At 40.4% G+C, this 19977-nt stretch overlaps 1 protein-coding gene across 11 annotated transcripts in view; it reads left to right on the top strand.

Moving 5' to 3' along the window:
• Window positions 1-19977, top strand: part of LOC147255765 (membrane-associated guanylate kinase, WW and PDZ domain-containing protein 1-like) — a 95453-nt gene that overhangs the window by 41579 nt on the left and 33897 nt on the right. For all 11 annotated transcript variants that reach the window (XM_086213702.1, XM_086213703.1, XM_086213701.1 and 8 more), the window contains one exon: window positions 15775-15894. In XM_086213702.1, coding sequence (XP_086069828.1) covers window positions 15775-15894 — 120 coding nt within the window. The remainder of the gene's footprint in view (window positions 1-15774; window positions 15895-19977) is intronic.

Raw genomic sequence — 19977 nt, 5'->3', positions numbered from 1 at the left:
CGACCCTCCCGAGACTCACCTGGCCTCCCCAAACGACAGTCGTTGTGAGGTGTCAGGGAGTTTCAGGGGTGGTCGTTAGGGAGTTTCACCGACCACTCAGATGCTAATGGGCTGTGCTGGCATCAGCCGTTCCACATGGGTCTTTCAGCTGAGCTCTTTGGGGAAGTTTTGAAAGGACTTGGTTGTAAATAGGTGAAAGGAAATGTCGCAGTCCACCTCCTCTGTTCAAAGATGGTTTCTCTATCCTGACGTGGATGGCTTCTTTAACTCCTCTTTCAAACCATCTGTCCTCTCTGTCGAGTATTTGGACATGGTCGTCCTGGAAGGAGTGGCTTTCCTCCTTGAGGTGGAGGAAAACCGCTGAGTCCTGTCCTCCAGAGTTGGCTCTTCTATGTTGGGCCATGCGCTTGTTGAGGGGCTGTTTGGTTTCCCCTATGTAGAGATCTGTGCAGGCCTCACTGCACTCCGCCATCAAGAAGAACAACCTCTCCACCACAGAAGCAGATGAACTACGACTCAAGGTCACAGCGGCCCTCTCCGAAGCGAAGGTCCCCTCTGCCAACCTCTCGGTCCAGGAAAGGAAGGCCTTGAATGCACTGAGCAAAGATGAGAACATCACCATCCTTCCGGCTGACAAAGGAAGATGCACGGTGGTCCTTGACACAACTGACTACCAGAATAAGATCAGTTCTCTTCTCAGTGACATTCACACATATGAGACCTTAAAACGCGACCCCACCAGCAGCTATAAGAAGAAAGTGGTGGAACACCTACAGAAGCTGCAAAAGGGGGAAATCATCAACCGCTTGGAGTATCACCGCCTGTACCCCGGAGACGCAGTTCCACGGATTTACGGCCTCCCCAAAATCCACAAGGAAGGTGCCCCGCTCCGACCCATTGTCAGCAGCATAAACTCCGTGACATGCAACATCGCCAAACACGTCGCCATCATCTTAGCCCCCTTGGTAGGGAAAACCCCCCACCACGTCCAGAATTCCATGGACTTCGTGAACAAGGTTAGAGAACTCAAGCTGGACCCAGATGAGACCATGGTGTCCTACGATGTGACCTCCTTGTTCACCTGCGTCCCTACCGTGGAGGCTGTGGAAACAGTGAAGAAATGCCTACAGCTGGACAACACCCTAAGCAACAGGACCAACCTCAATCCGGACCAAATCTGCCAACTTCTGGACCTTTGCCTGAACACAACCTACTTCCAGTACAGAGGGAAGTTTTTCAGGCAAAAACACGGCTGTGCCATGGGTTCTCCCGTATCTCCTATCGTGGCCAACCTATACATGGAAGAGGTGGAACAGAGGGCCCTGACTTCCTTCAATGGGCCCTCCCCCACCCACTGGTTCCGATACGTTGATGACACCTGGGTGAAGATCAAGGTTCAGGAGGTACAACCGTTTACAGCACACATCAACTCGGTAGACGTCAACATCAAGTTCACCAGAGAGGATGTGAAAGACAACCATCTGCCCTTTTTGGACTGCGACATCTACATTCAAGAGGACAGGAGCCTGAGGGTGGATGTGTACAGGAAACCCACCCACACTGACCAATACTTGCTTTTTGACTCTCACCATCCTCTGGAGCACAAGTTAGGTGTCATCAGGACGCTGCAACACCGAGCGGAGACCATCCCCACCAGCGTCCAAGGCCGGAAAAAAGAACAGCAGCATCTGAAAAGAGCACTTAAAACTTGTGGCTTCCTAGACTGGACCTTTGTAAAATCCTCTTCCAGGTCCAGAAAGGAGGAGAGCTCCAGGAGGAGGGAAGATGAAGAAGGCAGGAAACAAAACATAGCGATCCCCTATGTGGCAGGGGTTTCTGAGAAATTAAGGAGAATCTATAATAAGCACCGCATCCCTGTGTCTTTTAAACCAGACAACACTCTGAGACAAAGACTGGTTCACCCCAAAGATCCCACCCCTCACAGCCAGAAAAGCAATCTGGTATACGCTGTCAGATGCAGTGAGGCCTGCACGGATCTCTACATAGGGGAAACCAAACAGCCCCTCAACAAGCGCATGGCCCAACATAGAAGAGCCAACTCTGGAGGACAGGACTCAGCGGTTTTCCTCCACCTCAAGGAGGAAAGCCACTCCTTCCAGGACGACCATGTCCAAATACTCGACAGAGAGGACAGATGGTTTGAAAGAGGAGTTAAAGAAGCCATCCACGTCAGGATAGAGAAACCATCTTTGAACAGAGGAGGTGGACTGCGACATTTCCTTTCACCTATTTACAACCAAGTCCTTTCAAAACTTCCCCAAAGAGCTCAGCTGAAAGACCCATGTGGAACGGCTGATGCCAGCACAGCCCATTAGCATCTGAGTGGTCGGTGAAACTCCCTAACGACCACCCCTGAAACTCCCTGACACCTCACAACGACTGTCGTTTGGGGAGGCCAGGTGAGTCTCGGGAGGGTTGTTTCCACCACAATAGCACTGACCACTCCCACATAGGTTTATAAGCTGGAGTTTCCACACTCTTCACTAGAACTGAAGAAGCCTCTCGGATGAGAGGTGAAACGTCTTCAAGATAAACTTACGTCCAGTTGACCAGATTTTACTTCGCTTCGATCTCATTGATGGCTAATGATATTTTTTTGGTTATGAGGGGTTGTCCCATTTCATAGGGAATATTTCAACTCCTACCCCTTGTAACTTTCTTTCAAGGGGTAGGGTTGAAAATAAATAAATGGGATTGGACTAGAGTGTTGTTCATGTCAGGGCTAACTTTGAAGCTGCATTAAAGTAGATTATCTCCTGAGCTTCTATAGTGTGCTTCAATTTACGTGGTTGCTGAAATGTGAGGTGGGGGGATGCTGTTTATTCAATTTATTATTACAGTGTCACGTGTTTCTGATTCTGAACTGGACACTTACCAAGGTACGCCGCTCGGCTAGGAGTCATTTCTGACGGACGATGAGTCAATAAGCACGGAGCGTATTGAGCCAGACAAGAAATCTCTACATGACGGTGTATTTCCAATCACCTTTCAAAATAAAACACCGTGTGCAGCCTCCTGATCGCAAAACCAGACTTGAAAGGGACACAATATAAACACGTTCGCTACGTGCACATGATATAAATACGTAAATCAAGAGACAACGATCAAATCAGCTGAATATGAACGGCTTAATAAAGCTGGGGGCCGCCAGAAATTGCAGCTGTGTGAAGGACCGACATGATCGATGTCGCAGCCGTGTCCGATGGAATTTCGGGGTCAGTGTTGAGATTCATGACTGTGACTAATGACGATATGAACCTCGCATATTGTAAAACGTATAAGGAGCCACAACGAATAACAAACCACGTAACACATCATCGCCCAGTTCAACTGCCTAGTTTGAGGCTAGTAGGCAGAGCTAGCAGCTAAGAACTAATCTGCAGTCTCACATATCATTCCTTGTGTTCGACTGCGTTTGTTCCACAATTAAAAGATATAAAAGACACACCTGGATAAACAGCAACTCATTTTCACATTATCAGTATCATTATATGTAGTTAATGTATGAAGGATCCAGGGGAAATTGCGCTAGTAACAAGTTCTGTCATGGTCTCACTAAAAAAAATAAAAATAAAAATTGAAAATCAGAATTGGCAAAAAAAATGCCATCAATATATCATTAATATTTATTCTAATATTCTTTGAAAAGCCCTTTAAAATTATTATTATTATTATTGTGGTGTGATTTGTAATTTTTTTTATCTGTACCACACACAAAGTTGGTTTCTTAAGCTCTCTACAATATTTAAAATTAGAATTTGCCTCATAATTAACCCTAAAAAAATTGTATTTTCCTGTAATTTGAAAATTTCAGAAGGGCCATATTGCAATTTCCTAAATTTACATTAATAGTGTAGCCCTAGTCTGGTTCAGAAAGATGAAACAGCCAACTAACATGGCCACTGTGTCAACCACAGAGAAGCTATAAACAACACTGAGATATATTACTATAATGTATCATTTAAAATGGACACTTAAACCATCATTTCAGATGCACTTATAAACTTAACTTTCACCTTGTTCGCAGTTACTGCAAAGAACTGGTCACATTTTCATCCTTCAGTCTTCCACTCATGTACTGTCCATCTGTGGATCTCTTTGGCAGGCCTTGGCCACTTTTACACAATACAAACATTATCTCAGCTACACGAATGAAATATTTAGTCAGCTTCCACAGATAACAGCTGCCCGCATCAATCCTCCAAAAAGCCTGCAGTACAAGCTGATATCATGAAAAAAGTCTTTTTTTCACCCAGTTTTGTTTTTTACTGTGCATTGTTGTTTTCTTTCCTTTTCAACAATGTAAATGGATTTTTGCTCTTTTCTCCTTCTGCAAGTAACTCCACTTTCTTATGCTCAGTGTTTGCCAAATGATGACAAGGAGCAATATAAGCAAGAAAATGCGGATTTATGTTGGCCAAAGTAGTCAAAGTTGAGCTGTGTGCATTGTTAAAGATTCAGTACCCAGATGGCCATAGAATCTGCTATTTTCTGTAGCTAAAATGGCCTCTCAATTTCTTGTACTGGTGCTATTTCCAGAATTCCCTGCATGCAAGCCTTCAAAAACAAATGAAACAAATGAAATGAATGAAAGACAAACCCCTCTAGATTTTGTCCCTGTCACATCCTTTTGGTTTAGGCGGAAGTCAGATCTGAATTAAATGCAAAGTAATCAAAAATATCTTCTTAACCCCTTACACTTATTTTCCTCATCAAATATAGAGACACTTCTTTATAAAAGTGGTAAGAGATGCAAATCAGACTTGCTTCATGTTTTGTAAAATGAACATTTGTGCTGTCATGTTTTTGTGGGATCCCATCAGCACTTTATCAGGGCTACTGGTGCCTGTTCAGAGAGGACCATCTCAGATTTGTCAGTATGTTTTGCTGCTTACTCTCGCACTTCTCTGAGAGATATTGCAGCTAAACTTTGTTTGGATTTGTTCTTACTTTGTGATGTTAATTTTCTCATGCAACTTTAAAGACAATTGGTCAAGACGAAGTGCAGACAAAACTTTTTGTTGATTGTAATAATACCATCTCCTGTAAAAATGACTCTTGAGAGTGTCCATCATGATTCAAACACACACATTCTTCCTGTAATGTAAGATGATGATAACATTTCTCCAAGGTCTGCAACTCCAAGGTCTGTAATTAATGACTTCAGACACTTTCAGATGGTCTGCAGTTTATGATGCGTGTTCAGTACGAGTGAGTGGGTGTCCCAGTATTAGGAGGCAGGATGTGGGTCATTGCATGCACTCAAACAGGCCACTTCAGGGACACATGTCCCCTGCTTCAGAGCTTTTTATGAGCTGCCAGTGAGGACAGAAACTGACTTCCACAACCTGCCATTATTCATAGTCTGCACTCTGAAGATATATATTGTGCATGTTTACACACTTTTTCTGTCTTCTGTCTCTGCCTTTCTCTTGACCAAGGACTACATGTCAGTGTGGGTGCACTTTAATGTGTCCATCTGTGCGTTTACTGCAAATCTTTGCCAAAATTTTGAACAATGGTTATATCAAGCCAAGACTGCAATAAGTTGGAGAGAAAAAAGCTGTATCTCCTATTCATTTCCTGTGGAAGGGGTATAATAACAACGGCACTATCATACAATGCAGTCCAGTATCACAACCCCATTACACTCACCAGTCAATGATTCGAGTGTATGAATTAAATCCTGCTTTATGGAACCAATCTGAACTTTTAGGACTGGTTCTTTGATGATGTGCAGCAGTATACTGGTAAACATGGTCCTTTGAGCAACATGGGTATCGAAGGATTGCAATATTACACGGTTCAAAATTAAAAACTAACATGGCTTGAGACGTCATCATTTTTTAATGTTTTGTTTCTTGGAGTTACAAATTGAGGCTTGGCAGTACAGTGGTCATCTAGCAACCAAAAGGTCGCTGGTTTGATCCTCACCTCCCTGTTGACTATCCTTGAGCAAGATACTGATCCCCTAATTGTCCGTGATGGCCCTTCAATGGACTGGCAACCTGTCCAGTGTGTACCCCGCCTCTTGCTCAATGTCAGCTGGGATAGGCCCCTTCCCTCATCCTTAACAGATAAGCAGTATCGAAAATGAATGGATGGAGGGAGTTACAAATTGATTTGCTGTGCCACCAGTTTGTTTCACTATGGAAGACAATTAGTGTTTTAACATGACATTTTTTGCGCGTTGAAAGATGTTTGACGAACACTTTTTATTGATCACTAGCGTGAGCTGCACATTACACTCTGAGAGGTTCAAGTTTTGCAGCAGCAGAGTTAACACGCATACAGTTAGAGACTGTGATGATGATGATGTGACAGAAGCGCATGGGGACAAGCTTGCCTGGGCCCCCTTATCCCTTTAGCCTGGACACATCTGATGCAACACAATCAATAACACAATGCCCAGACAAGATAAAAGTGGAGATGTGAGGAGAACACACTAAGCCAGAGGTAGTATTGTGTGTGCATCTGTTTATGTTTGCTTTGTTGGTGGTGTGACAGTTGTTTTTCAAATAGCGAGAAGTGAGAATGAGGGAGAAAGTGGAAGCTGTTTGTTGTGCCAGGGACTTCATGTGCCCATTAGGTGATTGTTTTTTTTTTCTGTGTGTCATGTGCCTGTGCCACACTCATTCACTTTCACGCCATCGTTCTTCTCTCTGATGTTCTACCATTTGGCAGATGCCCCCTGTCACAACATCCCCACACTGTTCCCCCTGTGATAACAGACTGGAGCTGCTCATTGACGTAGTTGGATTGGCTGTTGGGTCTCTATTTTCCCAAAAATATAAACATCTAAATTTTCAGTAACCTTAGCACTTCTGCTGAGTCTAACTATTTATATATGCCTATTTCCTAAAACCAAAAGACAAAAATTGAAAAATGTCCTTAAGGTATAAACTCAAGATGAAAGGAGCAGAGTTCATAATGAGGCAGAGAAAAGAGATGCAAACAAAGAATATAGAGAGAGTATGTAGACAGTCGGAGACACAAAATATTCTAATGTAAAGCAGACAGTGACAGTTAAATTTATTCATCATCCAGTAACAATTATTTTTTCTCCTATGTAACCTGTAAGCGCCGCCAGCCACTGGACTCAAACCCCAAAACAGAATGAGGCTAAAACCCATTAAAACTAGTTTCAGTTGCATTTCTTGAAGTATCTGGAGTTGAGGTTTGTTCACTACACAGCACTACCTTCTGGCCTTTGTTACTCTCACCCCAGTAAACCTCCCTCCCATCTGGATCATGGCACCAGTACACCAGCACTGTTTAGGTACCGCCCGTCACTGGACTCTAACTCATGACCATCAGCATGAAAGCTGGATGTGTGTTCAAGGAGGCTAAAACCCATGGGTACTAGTGTCAATGGCCAGTGTATCTCTTGAAGAGTTGTTGAGTGAGGTTTACTCACTCTGCAGCACTACCTGCTGGTCACCATTACACTGAAGCCAACAAACTTCAGTTACAAGTTTCAGTTAAAAGTTCTTGAGACTTACACATTTTTTCAGCAGGATAATAGTTACAAATAAAAAACAATTTTATAGGGTAAATGCAACTGTTAAATGTACAAAGCTAACATGTGTAGGACTGTGCAGAGGAAGCTTGACCTGATCATCACCAAAACCTTTTTTTTTGCCCTTCTTCTGCTGTTTCTTCTAGTTTTGTTTTTCCACTATTTAACAACCAGGTGTAAGACACTTCAAAATTTACAAATGTGGTGTTTACCCACATTTTTTTATTCCATAGAATAAAACATTAAAAAATATGTTAAGTATGTGTTCACCACTGACCACTAAAAAAAAAGCCCACTGACTTAGAGACAAGGGAGTTGAACATTCAACAGTACCGACTAAGCCAAGGTTTTAGGACTCTGTCTTGCATTCATATTCACACTAATGGGTGATCTGGAGCACAGACTAAGTCACAGAAGTAAATATTTAAACAATTTTCGTGAGACGCATAACACACTAAAGCAACATTAAGACACTAAATTGCATTATTAAGAGGAATTTCAGGTCTTGCACATGACGTATCCTTCTGGCAGTAACTATAATTATCCTGGCATTGAACTGTTACAGTTATTGCGGTTATTGCTGTGACAACTTCATTTTTTATCAAAACAAACAAAAATGAAAATGGATTAATGTGAAGAGACAGGCGGGAGAGATTTTCCATGCTCACTTAATAGACTGGCCGTGTTCAACTTTTCATACATTAGGCAGTTTTTAGTGCAGTTATTGTGATTTGTGAATAGCTATTTGTGTGTTAAAGGCTGGCAGTTACTAAAACAGAAATTATAAAATTCTAGTCAAATGTTGATTCATATTTCACCTCAAAACTGTTTCATAAATAGAGGGGATAAAGGAATAGAAATAGTCTGGTACTAAATACTGACTTCAGTACCCTGCCAGTAAGTGATGAATTGGTACAGCAATGTCCAGCTCATCTAAACTAGCTAAACTAATTGAGCTTACCCAAACATTCCCATTAGCCTCTGGTTTACTTTATGTTTAGCATTAAGTCTCAAACACAGCTGTTGAACACGCCGAACACCACATACAACAGCAGCATGTTAGCATTGTCATTGTGAGCAGGTTAGCGTGATGAAATTAGTATTCAGCTGAGTACTACTGTGCCTGACAGGGCTGCTTGCATGGCTGGAGACTATTGTTTGTGAAGAAGGTGCCTGGTTTTTTTGTCAGCTGTTGCACACAAGTAAAATTCACAAAAATCTTCACACAGCTCCATGCATTCCTATCAAACTTGACATTGTGTTCTATGTAGTTATTTATATGTTGGTAATACATTAGTGGCGGCATGTTTGGAGGTAGAGTGGCCGAAGTAACCCAAGGGTCGCTGGTTTGATCTTCACTTCTCCCAGTGACCGTGTTGAAATATCATTGAGCAAGATACTGAGCCCCTAATTGCTCCTGATGGCCCTGTGACGGACTGGCGACTCATCCAGGGTATCCTGTGCCTCTTGCCCAATGTCAGCAGATGGATTCATTTGTAGACATTTGTATAGATTTGCTAATTGAGCCGTTTTGGCTAATCTTCAACAGCAGTTCCTGGGAAGGTGTAATGATAACTCCAAAAGATGTGAAATACATCAAAACAGGCACAGCACCGCTGTAAACTTAATAAGAACACATAAAATACCAAAACAATGATACATAAACACACTTAATGCATAAAACATGAAACCCCTGAAAGCATGCTTCAGGTTATTTAAGTAAGTTACAGAGTATTCAGTCACGTATTTGTTGTCTTTTAGTCTAATGAAAAGCATCACACTAGTGTCTCTAATCTTTGTATTTCATAGATTCATTGTTCCTCTGGCATTATATCTTAGTATCATGTTAGAAACTAAAGTGGCCTATCTTACATTAATAGTATGTTGCAGATACTTTATATCTACTCTTCCTCTGTCATCTTGAATCAGTAGCTGATTGTACCTATTTCCTGACAATGCCAAGAAGCAGCTTTTATGTGTTATAGACATACAATGTATAACTGGTGGCCATTCAGAATTTATTGCTAAATTATGTATTAAACAAGAGCATTACTATGGTCTTGTAATACAGGTTTTTGATCTTTAAGTAACATTTGTTGTTGACTTGCGTATGACTCTCCTCAAATGTCATCACTATTACAGTGCTATTGCAGTTGATTCGGTTACTGTACAGGAAGATGTAATTGTCCGATGGTTATCACTGCCTGTCGCACCTACTCTGGTGCCCATAGGTCAGCCACAACCCGGAAACGACGTTCACCAACATTTCACTCCTTTAATCCTGGACCATCTCCTGGTGGCAGTGCAGTGACAGGGACATCTCCTTGTCACCCCCTGCAGCTAATAGGTGTTCTCCTCTGTGACTGTCTCGGGTTAGGTGTTCTTTCCCCAGCACTATTCCATCCTCCTCAGCCAAAGTCAAAGTCTGCCCCCTCAGCCTCCTCTGCCAGATCTTTTGTTGCCCTTCATTTTTCCTCCAGTCACACCTGCATCCCTCAAAAAGCATGTGGTCAACAACCCCACAAACCCCTGACATCCATCCTCCACCAGGCAGATAGTAGTCTTCCAGCCCATCTCCCAGCACTCAGCAGCCAGCTCTGAGTACTTTGCCTTCTTCGCAAGAAGATCTTCCCTTCTGCATTCAGCAGAACAATGTTCCTGAATTGATCAAAGTTTTTGGAGTTTGCTGCCTTAAGGATGAATGAAGATTAAACACAAATATCTGTCAAATAATTGGAACCACCTAGATTTCAGTAATATTGATATAATGTAAGAGCCTGGCAATAAGTTATCCCGTCATGGGGATCATAATGCTTTTATTGAATCTGGTCAAAATACATTTTGATTTATTTCTCTAGTCATTTTGGGTGCTTGAAATTTGTGTTGCTGTAAAACCATGATGGAGACACTGAGAGATAGTGTTTATTTTGTTTATGCATGATACACACACAAAACCATTGCAGTTGTAATTGCAATTTATCTCAAGTTGAATATCAACACAAAGGTGCAGAACATGTATGCACCGGATATTACTAGACTGTAACACTAAAGTCTGTGAAAGCCTGAGTGATTGCCAGTTACAAGAGATACACAATAGATCTCAGGAGCAAGGGTGACAAATAGCCATCAGGCATTGTTTCCTGTCTTTAGGAGTAAATCGAGGATTCGGAAGAAAATCCTAGTGGTGGGTGACAACAAATGCGTGCATTAGAACATTTTCTTGGGTGAGGCCCTTTATTTTTCTTTCTAGCTTGGTATTAGTGTGAAGCCACTCCAGGAGTTTTTTAGGTTACTTTTTCTCTTTTTCACTGTAGAGAATTGCACTCTGCACACATTTTGGCAACAGGATTCTTCTTTTGGGGATAATTTTTTATGTTTGCATGTGGATTAATTATATGGAAAGAACAAAGAAACACAAATAATTTCAATGTATTTTAGGTTGCTACTTGTCACTGGACAGGTTGAATGGATTTGTTGTAAAAAATAATGAAAAATATGTCTGTTTTCCCTTATTGAATAATTACACCCTCTGACACCAAAAGTCAGATTTTTTCAAGAGCTTTTTTGATGCCTATGGATGGGGAGGCCCAGGCTTGTCCCCATCAAGTTTTACAATAGTAAAACTTGATGGGGACAGCTGAACACAGTGGTCCTTTATTCACCAAACTTGGAAAGTCTTTATGCATTGTCCTGCAAATGTTCAGCCAGCCAAAAGATCATTTGATTGCCTTTGACATAAAGGATATTTTTGGTGCTTTTTTCTCTGTTCATCCATCAGCAGGATTATGGACAGACTGTAGTTCTGCTGCTTTTAATTATTTAAATTAGTTTAAAAACTAAATAACAACTGTGATTATACAGGATTTTTCAAAAGACAGGTCACAAAGTAATTTACAGAGACATAAAAACAGGACTTAGTTATTAGATGATTAGAAGTACAGTAAAAGCAAGAAACACAATAAAAGCAAGAAATGATTAGGAGAAAGCAAGTGTTTGTGTTTTTAAAGAAATTTAAGAAAAATAAATGACGCTAGCCTGCCTGATCACCTCTGGGTATAGCCTTGATAAAGGAATAACTAACAGTTCTCTTCTAGAAACCAAATAAAAGTTGCAAGCTTGTCATCTTTTAATCTACTTTCAGATTTACTCTGATTTTTCTGCCTGAATCCTTCATTTTCTGTCATGAACATTACTTTGAATATTTATCCAATATTTGACAATTTATCCATGCTATATTAAAAGAGGCATTTTTCTATTTCTTTTTTCCTTTTTTTTCTTTACTTTAGCCTTGTCAGGTGTCTAAATTTGATTAAATTTGAAATTGTACTGTATGTTGTTGTCTTTATAGAATTTTTATTGTTTTCCCCCACATTTGAAACTTACAATGCAATAATTGGTGTTAATGGTGTAGTTACTTCCACTTATTTAAGGAATTACTGTTTTGGTGCTTTGCCTCTATGCCATAGCTTTGATGAAACCCCTGTACTCATTTGATTTTCTTTATAATGATGACAGAGAAGTCTTTATTGCCACTGGATATATTTCCAACAAAAACATTCTTTAGTATTTAACGCATCACTTCCAACAGTTCTTTCTGCTAGTACCTTGGTCACAATAAGTGACGACATTAACCTAACATGCATGTTTTGATGGTGGGGTACACTGGAGCACCCAAAGGAAAAAAAAACTTAAGATGGTTTCTGTTTGTTTCAAATGTGTTTGCATTATATTCGTTTTCATGCATTTGGAGGCTGCTCTCAGTGAAAGAGAGCTTGATTGTCAGACATAGTTACTTAATCAGAGCTGGCTTCATAGCTGAATAGGACCTAGTCCTTGTTTATCAGGCTGGAGCAAATCGAGACAATACCCAGTGAGAGTAAAGAGCCTGACCTCACTGTAACTGTCGCACACTGAGAGTATTCTAGCTGTATCTGGAGACATGCCCTAAAACAAACTCTGAGAAAAGTAATTTATAATTCAGACAGAACAACATTTATAAAATATGTCATTTGCTTTTTAGCTGCCAAATTTACACAAAATGTATTCAAATGTATACACAATTTGATGACTGAAATATCAGGTACTAATCCTTTGTATTTGATCTAAAACTGTGACTAGCATCACATTTTTGTAAACCAATTTTTTTCTCAAATCTTTGTTTCGGCTACTGCTACCAATACTGGTAGCATTAATTAGAGATTAAAGGATAAAATGATTTTTATGATTTATTAATCCAATATAGATATTCTGATAAATTCATTGAAAACATTTTGTTTGAGCTACTCAGCTGCTGATTGACTGCGTTTCTCATCTGAAAGTAAACTGATTTATGATTGCAAAGACAAAACAAAACCAAGTATTCATCAAATGATTTGAAGAGAAAACTATTTGCCGGTGAATGGAAATGAGGTGCAACACCACTGATGATCAATTGTTATATGTTATTGGAATATGAAGAAAATTTGTGCAACTGCATGGGTTGTCACTTGGCCTCACTGTTACTATGAAAATGTGATGAGAACACTGAGTTGGACCCACAGCTGTTGTTGTCTCTGGGGCTTCAGGCTGCTTGTGCATAACTAACTGTTGGCTGTCAGTGTTTTAGCTGCCCAGTAATTCTGCTTAGAGATCCAAACATTGCATGACAGACGATAGATCATTACTTCCGCCAAGGAGGTAGTAGAATGACCTTTTCTCTTTGTTTTTGATTGTTTTTTTTTAGCTGGATATCTCAAATACTAGTGGAGGGATGTTGACACTTCCTGGAAAGATGGGAAAGCGCAAGGAACAATTGATTCAGTTTTGGAGGCGATTTGGATTACATCCTGGATCTTGAGGACTGTGGTTGAGGACCTCTCCACCACTGGCAGGATACAGCTTTTCTATTTCCGAACATATCGTAGATGAATTTTGATCAAATTCTTTTTGTTTGTTTTTTCATAAGATGCTTGAACAAAGAACATTTCAGCTTCCAGAAATAATCTTTAATGTATCCAGAAGACAGCCATTTCTTTACCTCCAAAAAATATTTGAGCAGATATTGATGAAATTTATATGGGAGTGATTTTATTTATAAGGATAAGTATTAAAGATTGGCAATCTGAAAGACTTATTTTTGATGGTGAGGATTTTGGACAATATTCATATAGAGAACCCATGCAGGCGCAGGGAGAACATGCAAACACAGAAAGACCCCAGGCCAGGACTCAAACCTGGAACCTTCTTGCTGTGAGGCAACGGTGCTAACCACTGCACCACCATGCCGCCCATTTTTTTAAATGAGCTTGAATGTACTTTGATTGTAATATTACTAGGATTCTTCCACATAACACTTGAGGGAGCTAGTGGTACCAATAGTGGTACAAGTACCATAGTTTTAGAATCTCTGTTGTATAACAACCATTGAATGACATAACACATCACAGAAGTGACAAGATTTGTGGTAACAAGGTAATCTTCAGTATTCACTAATAAAGGCACTGCAGAATTTGTCATTTTATCAGAGCCTTCCACTGTAGGGAATACCCTGGAATAACAGCTACGCTCCCTGCTCAGCAGACGGCATCATTAGTGCACACCAAGCCTCAAACGTCTCCCACTATGGGACCACCCAGTCCTATGGCTCAAACTCTCAGACAACTTCACTTTCATCTCATCTCAGTCCACTGAGTTGAATACAAAGCAGCACTTTGCTTGTGTGCTGATACTGTAAGGTCAGTGAGGTGATTTATAATGTCTTTTAGTTTCTGTTTTTCTGATTTGTTAGACTATCTGAGTACTGCATCGTGTCTACTAAATAGCAGCTTTTTATCAATGTATTATTTTCAGAACGCCAGGTGGAAAGGAATCACTGTTGCTTTTGTTTGCAGTGAAGCGCAGGCAGTAAAGACTAGCCTATTATCAGGTGTTTGTGGGTTGCACGTACTCTGTGGTATGAGTGTGGGCTTGCATATTGGAGGGGCTCAGGTAACATTGAACAGGAATAAGCTTTGTGTCTTAGGTGATGATGTAAAAGTGGTTGAAGGGATATAAACTGTAGACTTACTTCACTTTTCTGCTTTTAAAACCAATATTGAATTTCTGTGAGATGCATAGGAAGTCAGGTTGCAACAATTAATGTATTCTTTCAGCTGAATGAAAGTGAATTAGCAACCATTTTTTTGAGATAATAATTTAGTGTTCCGGTGTTTTTAAGAATTTAAAATGTTGCTGCTTTTTTGTCATTTAAAGTGTGTGTGTTTTCAGACTATTGAACGGACCAAAAAAGAAATTCTAAAAGGTCACTTTGGGCTCTGGGGGATTTGTGGTGTGATTAGCATTTTTTTCAAAATTTCTTGACATTATATGGATAAGAATAGCCAGTACATCAGTAGATGATGAAAATCGCTGCAGTACATTGTGACTGTGCCTCACAGTGCGAAGCATGCCTTGTGTGAGAAGGGTGCTATGTATTTATCATTATATGTATATATGCATGTCTTTACATCTGTAACGATCACAGATGGGTTACAACTTCCATCAGCCATCTGGCCTGTCTTCTCATCTCCCTTTTGTTAAAGACAGACACACAATAGGTTCTTGCTGCATTGTCTGGTGTCAGCTTCCTATTGCAATGTAGATATACCTCAGACCACTAATCATTAACTCCAACAGAAGGCCAGGCTTGAGGCAGTAATGTTGGCTTTAAGAATTATGTTGAATAAGATTAGTTTGCCTATCTGCTGTGTTCTGTGCTTAAACAGAGTTCAGTCCTGGTTTACATTGTTACAGCCTGAAAAGCTTTTATTTTGGTACAATTACACTCACCATCAGTGAAGAATGCAGTCAGTGTACAGTGGCTGTTTAGTAATGCACATGTAACAGGGACACACCGATAACAACCAATAACAGTTATAGCCCTCATATTAGTATGTTAATTGCAGACTCACCGAGAACAAATGGATGAATGTTAAACTGCATCAGGAGTTGCTTATTACTAAGCATGACCTTTGTTTTATTTTCTGATATAGCAGACAGCAGTTTCCCATGAGGAAACACTTGAAATAGTGTGAGATGCAAGCCAATCACGTCAGAACACCAACTGAATGTTGGAATGCTGATGGCCTTTTAAATCTTATGAGCATGTGTTTCTCCACTGTTGCTGTGCAAGGAGAAATTTAATGTAACCTTCGCTCACTTTTCTTTAAGTTTTATTGGCATCCACCTAAGCCTTGTCTGTTTTATCATGTCTTTAGGTACCACCCGCCCTCCTCGAGACGGAGAGGTCCCAGGGGTGGATTATAACTTCTTATCTGTGGAGGACTTCCTAGAACTCGAGGAGATCGGCACACTGCTTGAAATAGGAACGTATGAAGGTGAGAATGACCATAATGATGTTGATAACAGACGCTCTGTGTGAGTCATGTTAGTACACGTGTCCTGATTCACCACAGACACAATGAGCATAGCAGTGATCAGATGTTATTCCCAATGCAGGTGGGCTGTAAGATTGTCCTCTCAATTGATTCAGATTAGACTGTGCATGATGGAGGGAGATGGATGCAGGAGACAGCAGGTCATTCCACATCTGCCCCTCTCACTCTGATTAGGACAGTGTTGTGCTGCACTAAATCTCATACTGACAAAAAGCTGTGTGTGTAAACATGTCTGCAAACGTGTGTTTGTGCATTGTGTGCCTATTTGTGAGGCTGTGTGCTATGCAGGGCTAAGTCTCACACACACGCTCGCACACCTGTGTGTTTGACTGTGTTTGTGGGGCTGGGAGAAAATGTTAGGACATTAATCTGCTTGGCACCAGTTCTGCTCTGTGTTGGCACGTTCTTCCCTTTCACGCAGACAATGTCAAATACCTGTCCATGGGAGTCTGTGGTCAACCAGATAACTGGAGCAAGTCTGGATTATTGATTCAGAAACAAAACAAAATTTTATGGATCTATGATTGTATGTACAGGGCTCAACATCAACTTAATTGAAGTTTTACTTTCACAATGTCATTTGTCAGAGCAAAAATGACACAATTACTTATTTTCTTTACTTTACTTTACTTTATTTACTTTTTCTTTTTTTTTGTGTGTGTGTGAAAAAAAAAAAACTTCATAGTCCTCCAATGCTGGGGAATTTAGCAGTATCCCAAAAACAATGTTAACCACAATAGGCTTACTGACTTACCTGACTTGAGCCTTTGGCTCTTCCAGACAGCATTCTGTAAGACTTGAATAAATGTCTACCATCTCACTCAGTATGAGTTGCTTCGATTAGTTTTCCATTCATCAGTGATTCAGTAACTGGAATTTATTTCTGGGAAGGAAAGTTAGCCCACCACAAACAAAACCTGGAGGGCTACCTTAAACTATCAAGTTTGGTGGAGTATAGACCTCCACCAGATTAAGTTATAAGATGATGTCCAGGAGAAGTGTTACACCATAAGGTATGTCCTGTGTGTACACGCTGTAGATTTGCACTAATCCTTGCAATTTTGGGGCAATCTAGGATTGATATCCAAATTAAATTCACATGAGTATGTGTATGAACCTACCTTTAGCATATTGGGAATGAGTATCAGTTGAATTGTTAGGCAGGTCTATCAGTTGTGTTTGAAGACCTACGTATGACTACATTGAAATGAAACGGTAGGGTTGTGTTGCAATTGAGGCCCAAAAAACAGAAACTGTGCCCCTTTTGCGCAATAAACTCTATGTTCCACACTCTTTGCATTTGATAACCTGTCTTGGGAAAAAAAAACATTCTATACATCCTGAAATTTCAGTATGTATAGTTCATATTGAGAGATGACAATATATTGGTACTGAGGAGGATAAACTGTTATCTTTGTGAGTTTAATGAGGTGGAAAAAGAAAAACACTTTGTATTGTATCGTGAATGTCACCTCTATGACATTATCAGATTTTTAACAAGGCAGATCGAAAAATATGAATTTGTGAGGTTGGAAGAAAAATTAAGGAATGGCTGTTTTCCTATGAAATCTTTACATTTGCCATATGTGAAGAAAATGTTTAGTTGATGAGAAGGAGAGCAATTTGTAAGTGAAATGACTCAGCTTTGTCTATTTCAGCAGTAGATTTTTGCTTTTATGTCTGAAACAATATAGGCAGCACGTTTATTGGTTTATTAGTGTCCTGTATGTAGATTAAATTATAGGTGTGCTTATGCAGCTATATAATATGCAACTATATAAAATGATTTGCAGTGTGTGTGTGTGTGTGTGTGTGTGTGTGTGTGTGTGTGTGTGTGTGTGTGTGTGTATAGATAGATAGATAGATAGATAGATAGGTTGGTGTATGTGCTTGTGTGAGTATCTGGACTGTCATGTTTTGTTGGCAGGTGGCATGACAGGAAAATAAATTCATCCATTGAACAGCAAACTATTCATCGTAGTTATATTTGTATGCCTCTATAAAGTCACTGTTCTCCAGTGTGATGCTTCGATAAGGTTATCAGTGTACAGTTAATGAATGCTTGCCGGTAGGGCTGGGCGATTAATCGAATTTTAATCATCATCGCGATATCAAAATGTGCGATTAACACATCGTAAAAGTCATGTGTCCACGATGAGAAGTTCATTTTCACATGCTGCGAAAATAAACCAATCACATAAGATGTTGTTAAATTAGCCGCTCGTTTGGGCCGTGACATTAATTAGTGGTGTGGTGTCAGCTACATACGTGTGTGTGGTGATAGCCGCAGGCGCGTTACGTGGATGATGATGCAGAGAAAACTAGCGAGCGTGAAGAAAATGAGGTGGACCTGGTGGCGAAAAAGAATAGCTCCTCACTCATTTGGAGCTATTTTGGGTTCAAACGAGACAACGTCGTACAAGCCCAGGTACGGTGTAAAACATGTGGGGCGGTCGTGGCAACTACGAGGGGAAACACGACCAATCTTCATCAACACCTGAAACACCACCACAAAGACCTGCACAAACAATTCAAAGACAGCCAAGACGCCAAACAGCCGACAACACAGAGTCCGCATGACGCCAAAGGATTGCAGCAACCGTCCATTTCTGTGAACACAACTCTGCAGCCACTCGTTCGCCCTCCGAGAGGCTCTTCAGCACGTCAGGGAATGTGGTTACATGTCAGCGCTCCTGCTTGAAACCTAGCAAAGTGAACATGTTGGTGTTCCTGTGCAAGAACTTGAAATAAGAGACGTGTTTAAGGAGTTTTGAGATGAATAAATCTCCCTTTCTCTTGATTTAGTGGTTCTTCATTACTCACTTAAGTTTTCTCCATCATAGTACTGTAAATGCCACCTGTTTAGCAAGATGATGGCATTGGCAGGTCTTGATCTTTATAATGGGAGAAATGTTTAATTTGCCAGTTGCCATGTTAATTTATTTTATTGATGTTTTCTCCCAGATATCTTTTAGTTAGAGTCTTGGAAATTGTTTGAATTTGCCAACAGTCAGGTTTGAGCCTTGTGCAATATGCAATTTGTTAAAAATAAAAGCATATGTTAGTCATATCAATATTGATGTCATTCTTGCAGCTGAAGCTGGATCTTAATAAGTAAATAGTGCCAGCTGTTACAAAATATGAGTGACACGGTCGGAGAGAGTCAGACTGCGTTCCATCTCACTGGCTACGAATGCACGGTCATAGAAGTGTTCATCAGGAAAAACCACAGGTTTATTTTTTGAGTCAAACTCTCGAATGCTACAGACCCTCCCATGATCCGTGCAACAATGTCTAAAATCTGTTGGCTGTGCTTTTATTTGTTTGACCTCATATCTTATCCTAGTCTGTTCTGAAGCAGGTTAGTTCTGCAGTATATGTTAGCTGTGGGAATATAATCCATTGAGCCACCTTCAAAGTACAGAAAATCTAGATTTGACCCTAAAGTTATCTTGCTACACCTCTAATCCTGCGTGGTACTACAGGCCCAAGGATGAATGAATTCCCCACCCTGTTTATTTGCTTATGACCTCAACATCTACAGGGGCAAGTAAATTGGTTGTAACTTACCCTACAGAAAATCCACTGACAATTAAATGCCTTTATGTTGAACCCTGATCTTAAACATATTCAATTGTAACATGTAACTTCAAACCATCAAATGAATCGTTAGGTATCAAGGGAGATATGCAATTTGGCTTCCTTGCTTGATCAAATTAAACTCATGTTCATGTTTGTAATGTAAGTGCTACTTTATATGTGGCTCTGCCCGAACTAAATCTGCCTATCAGCATCTCTAAAGCTCATGAATTCACTAGTTATATCTTGTCTGTTTTCAGGCAGATCCAGACTTAATATTTCCCTCTGCGTCCAGGCTCAGCTAATCACCAGACACTAACGTCATACCCAGTGTCATTAGAATCAGGGCTGCAGTGATAGTGGTGGTTGTATTGGTGGTGGTGGGCAAACAATTCAATGGGCCCATAACAGACAGACATAATGAAACATTACAGACATTGGTGG

Source organism: Aulostomus chinensis, chromosome 9 (genome assembly GCF_037954235.1).
Source record: "Aulostomus chinensis isolate RoL2024-O1b breed Wild chromosome 9, RoL_Achi_v1.0, whole genome shotgun sequence".
NCBI classification, from domain to species: Eukaryota; Metazoa; Chordata; class Actinopteri; order Syngnathiformes; family Aulostomidae; genus Aulostomus; species Aulostomus chinensis.
The sequence above is the reverse complement of the archived record's forward strand: the minus strand, read 5'-3'. Positions and strand labels throughout refer to the sequence as shown.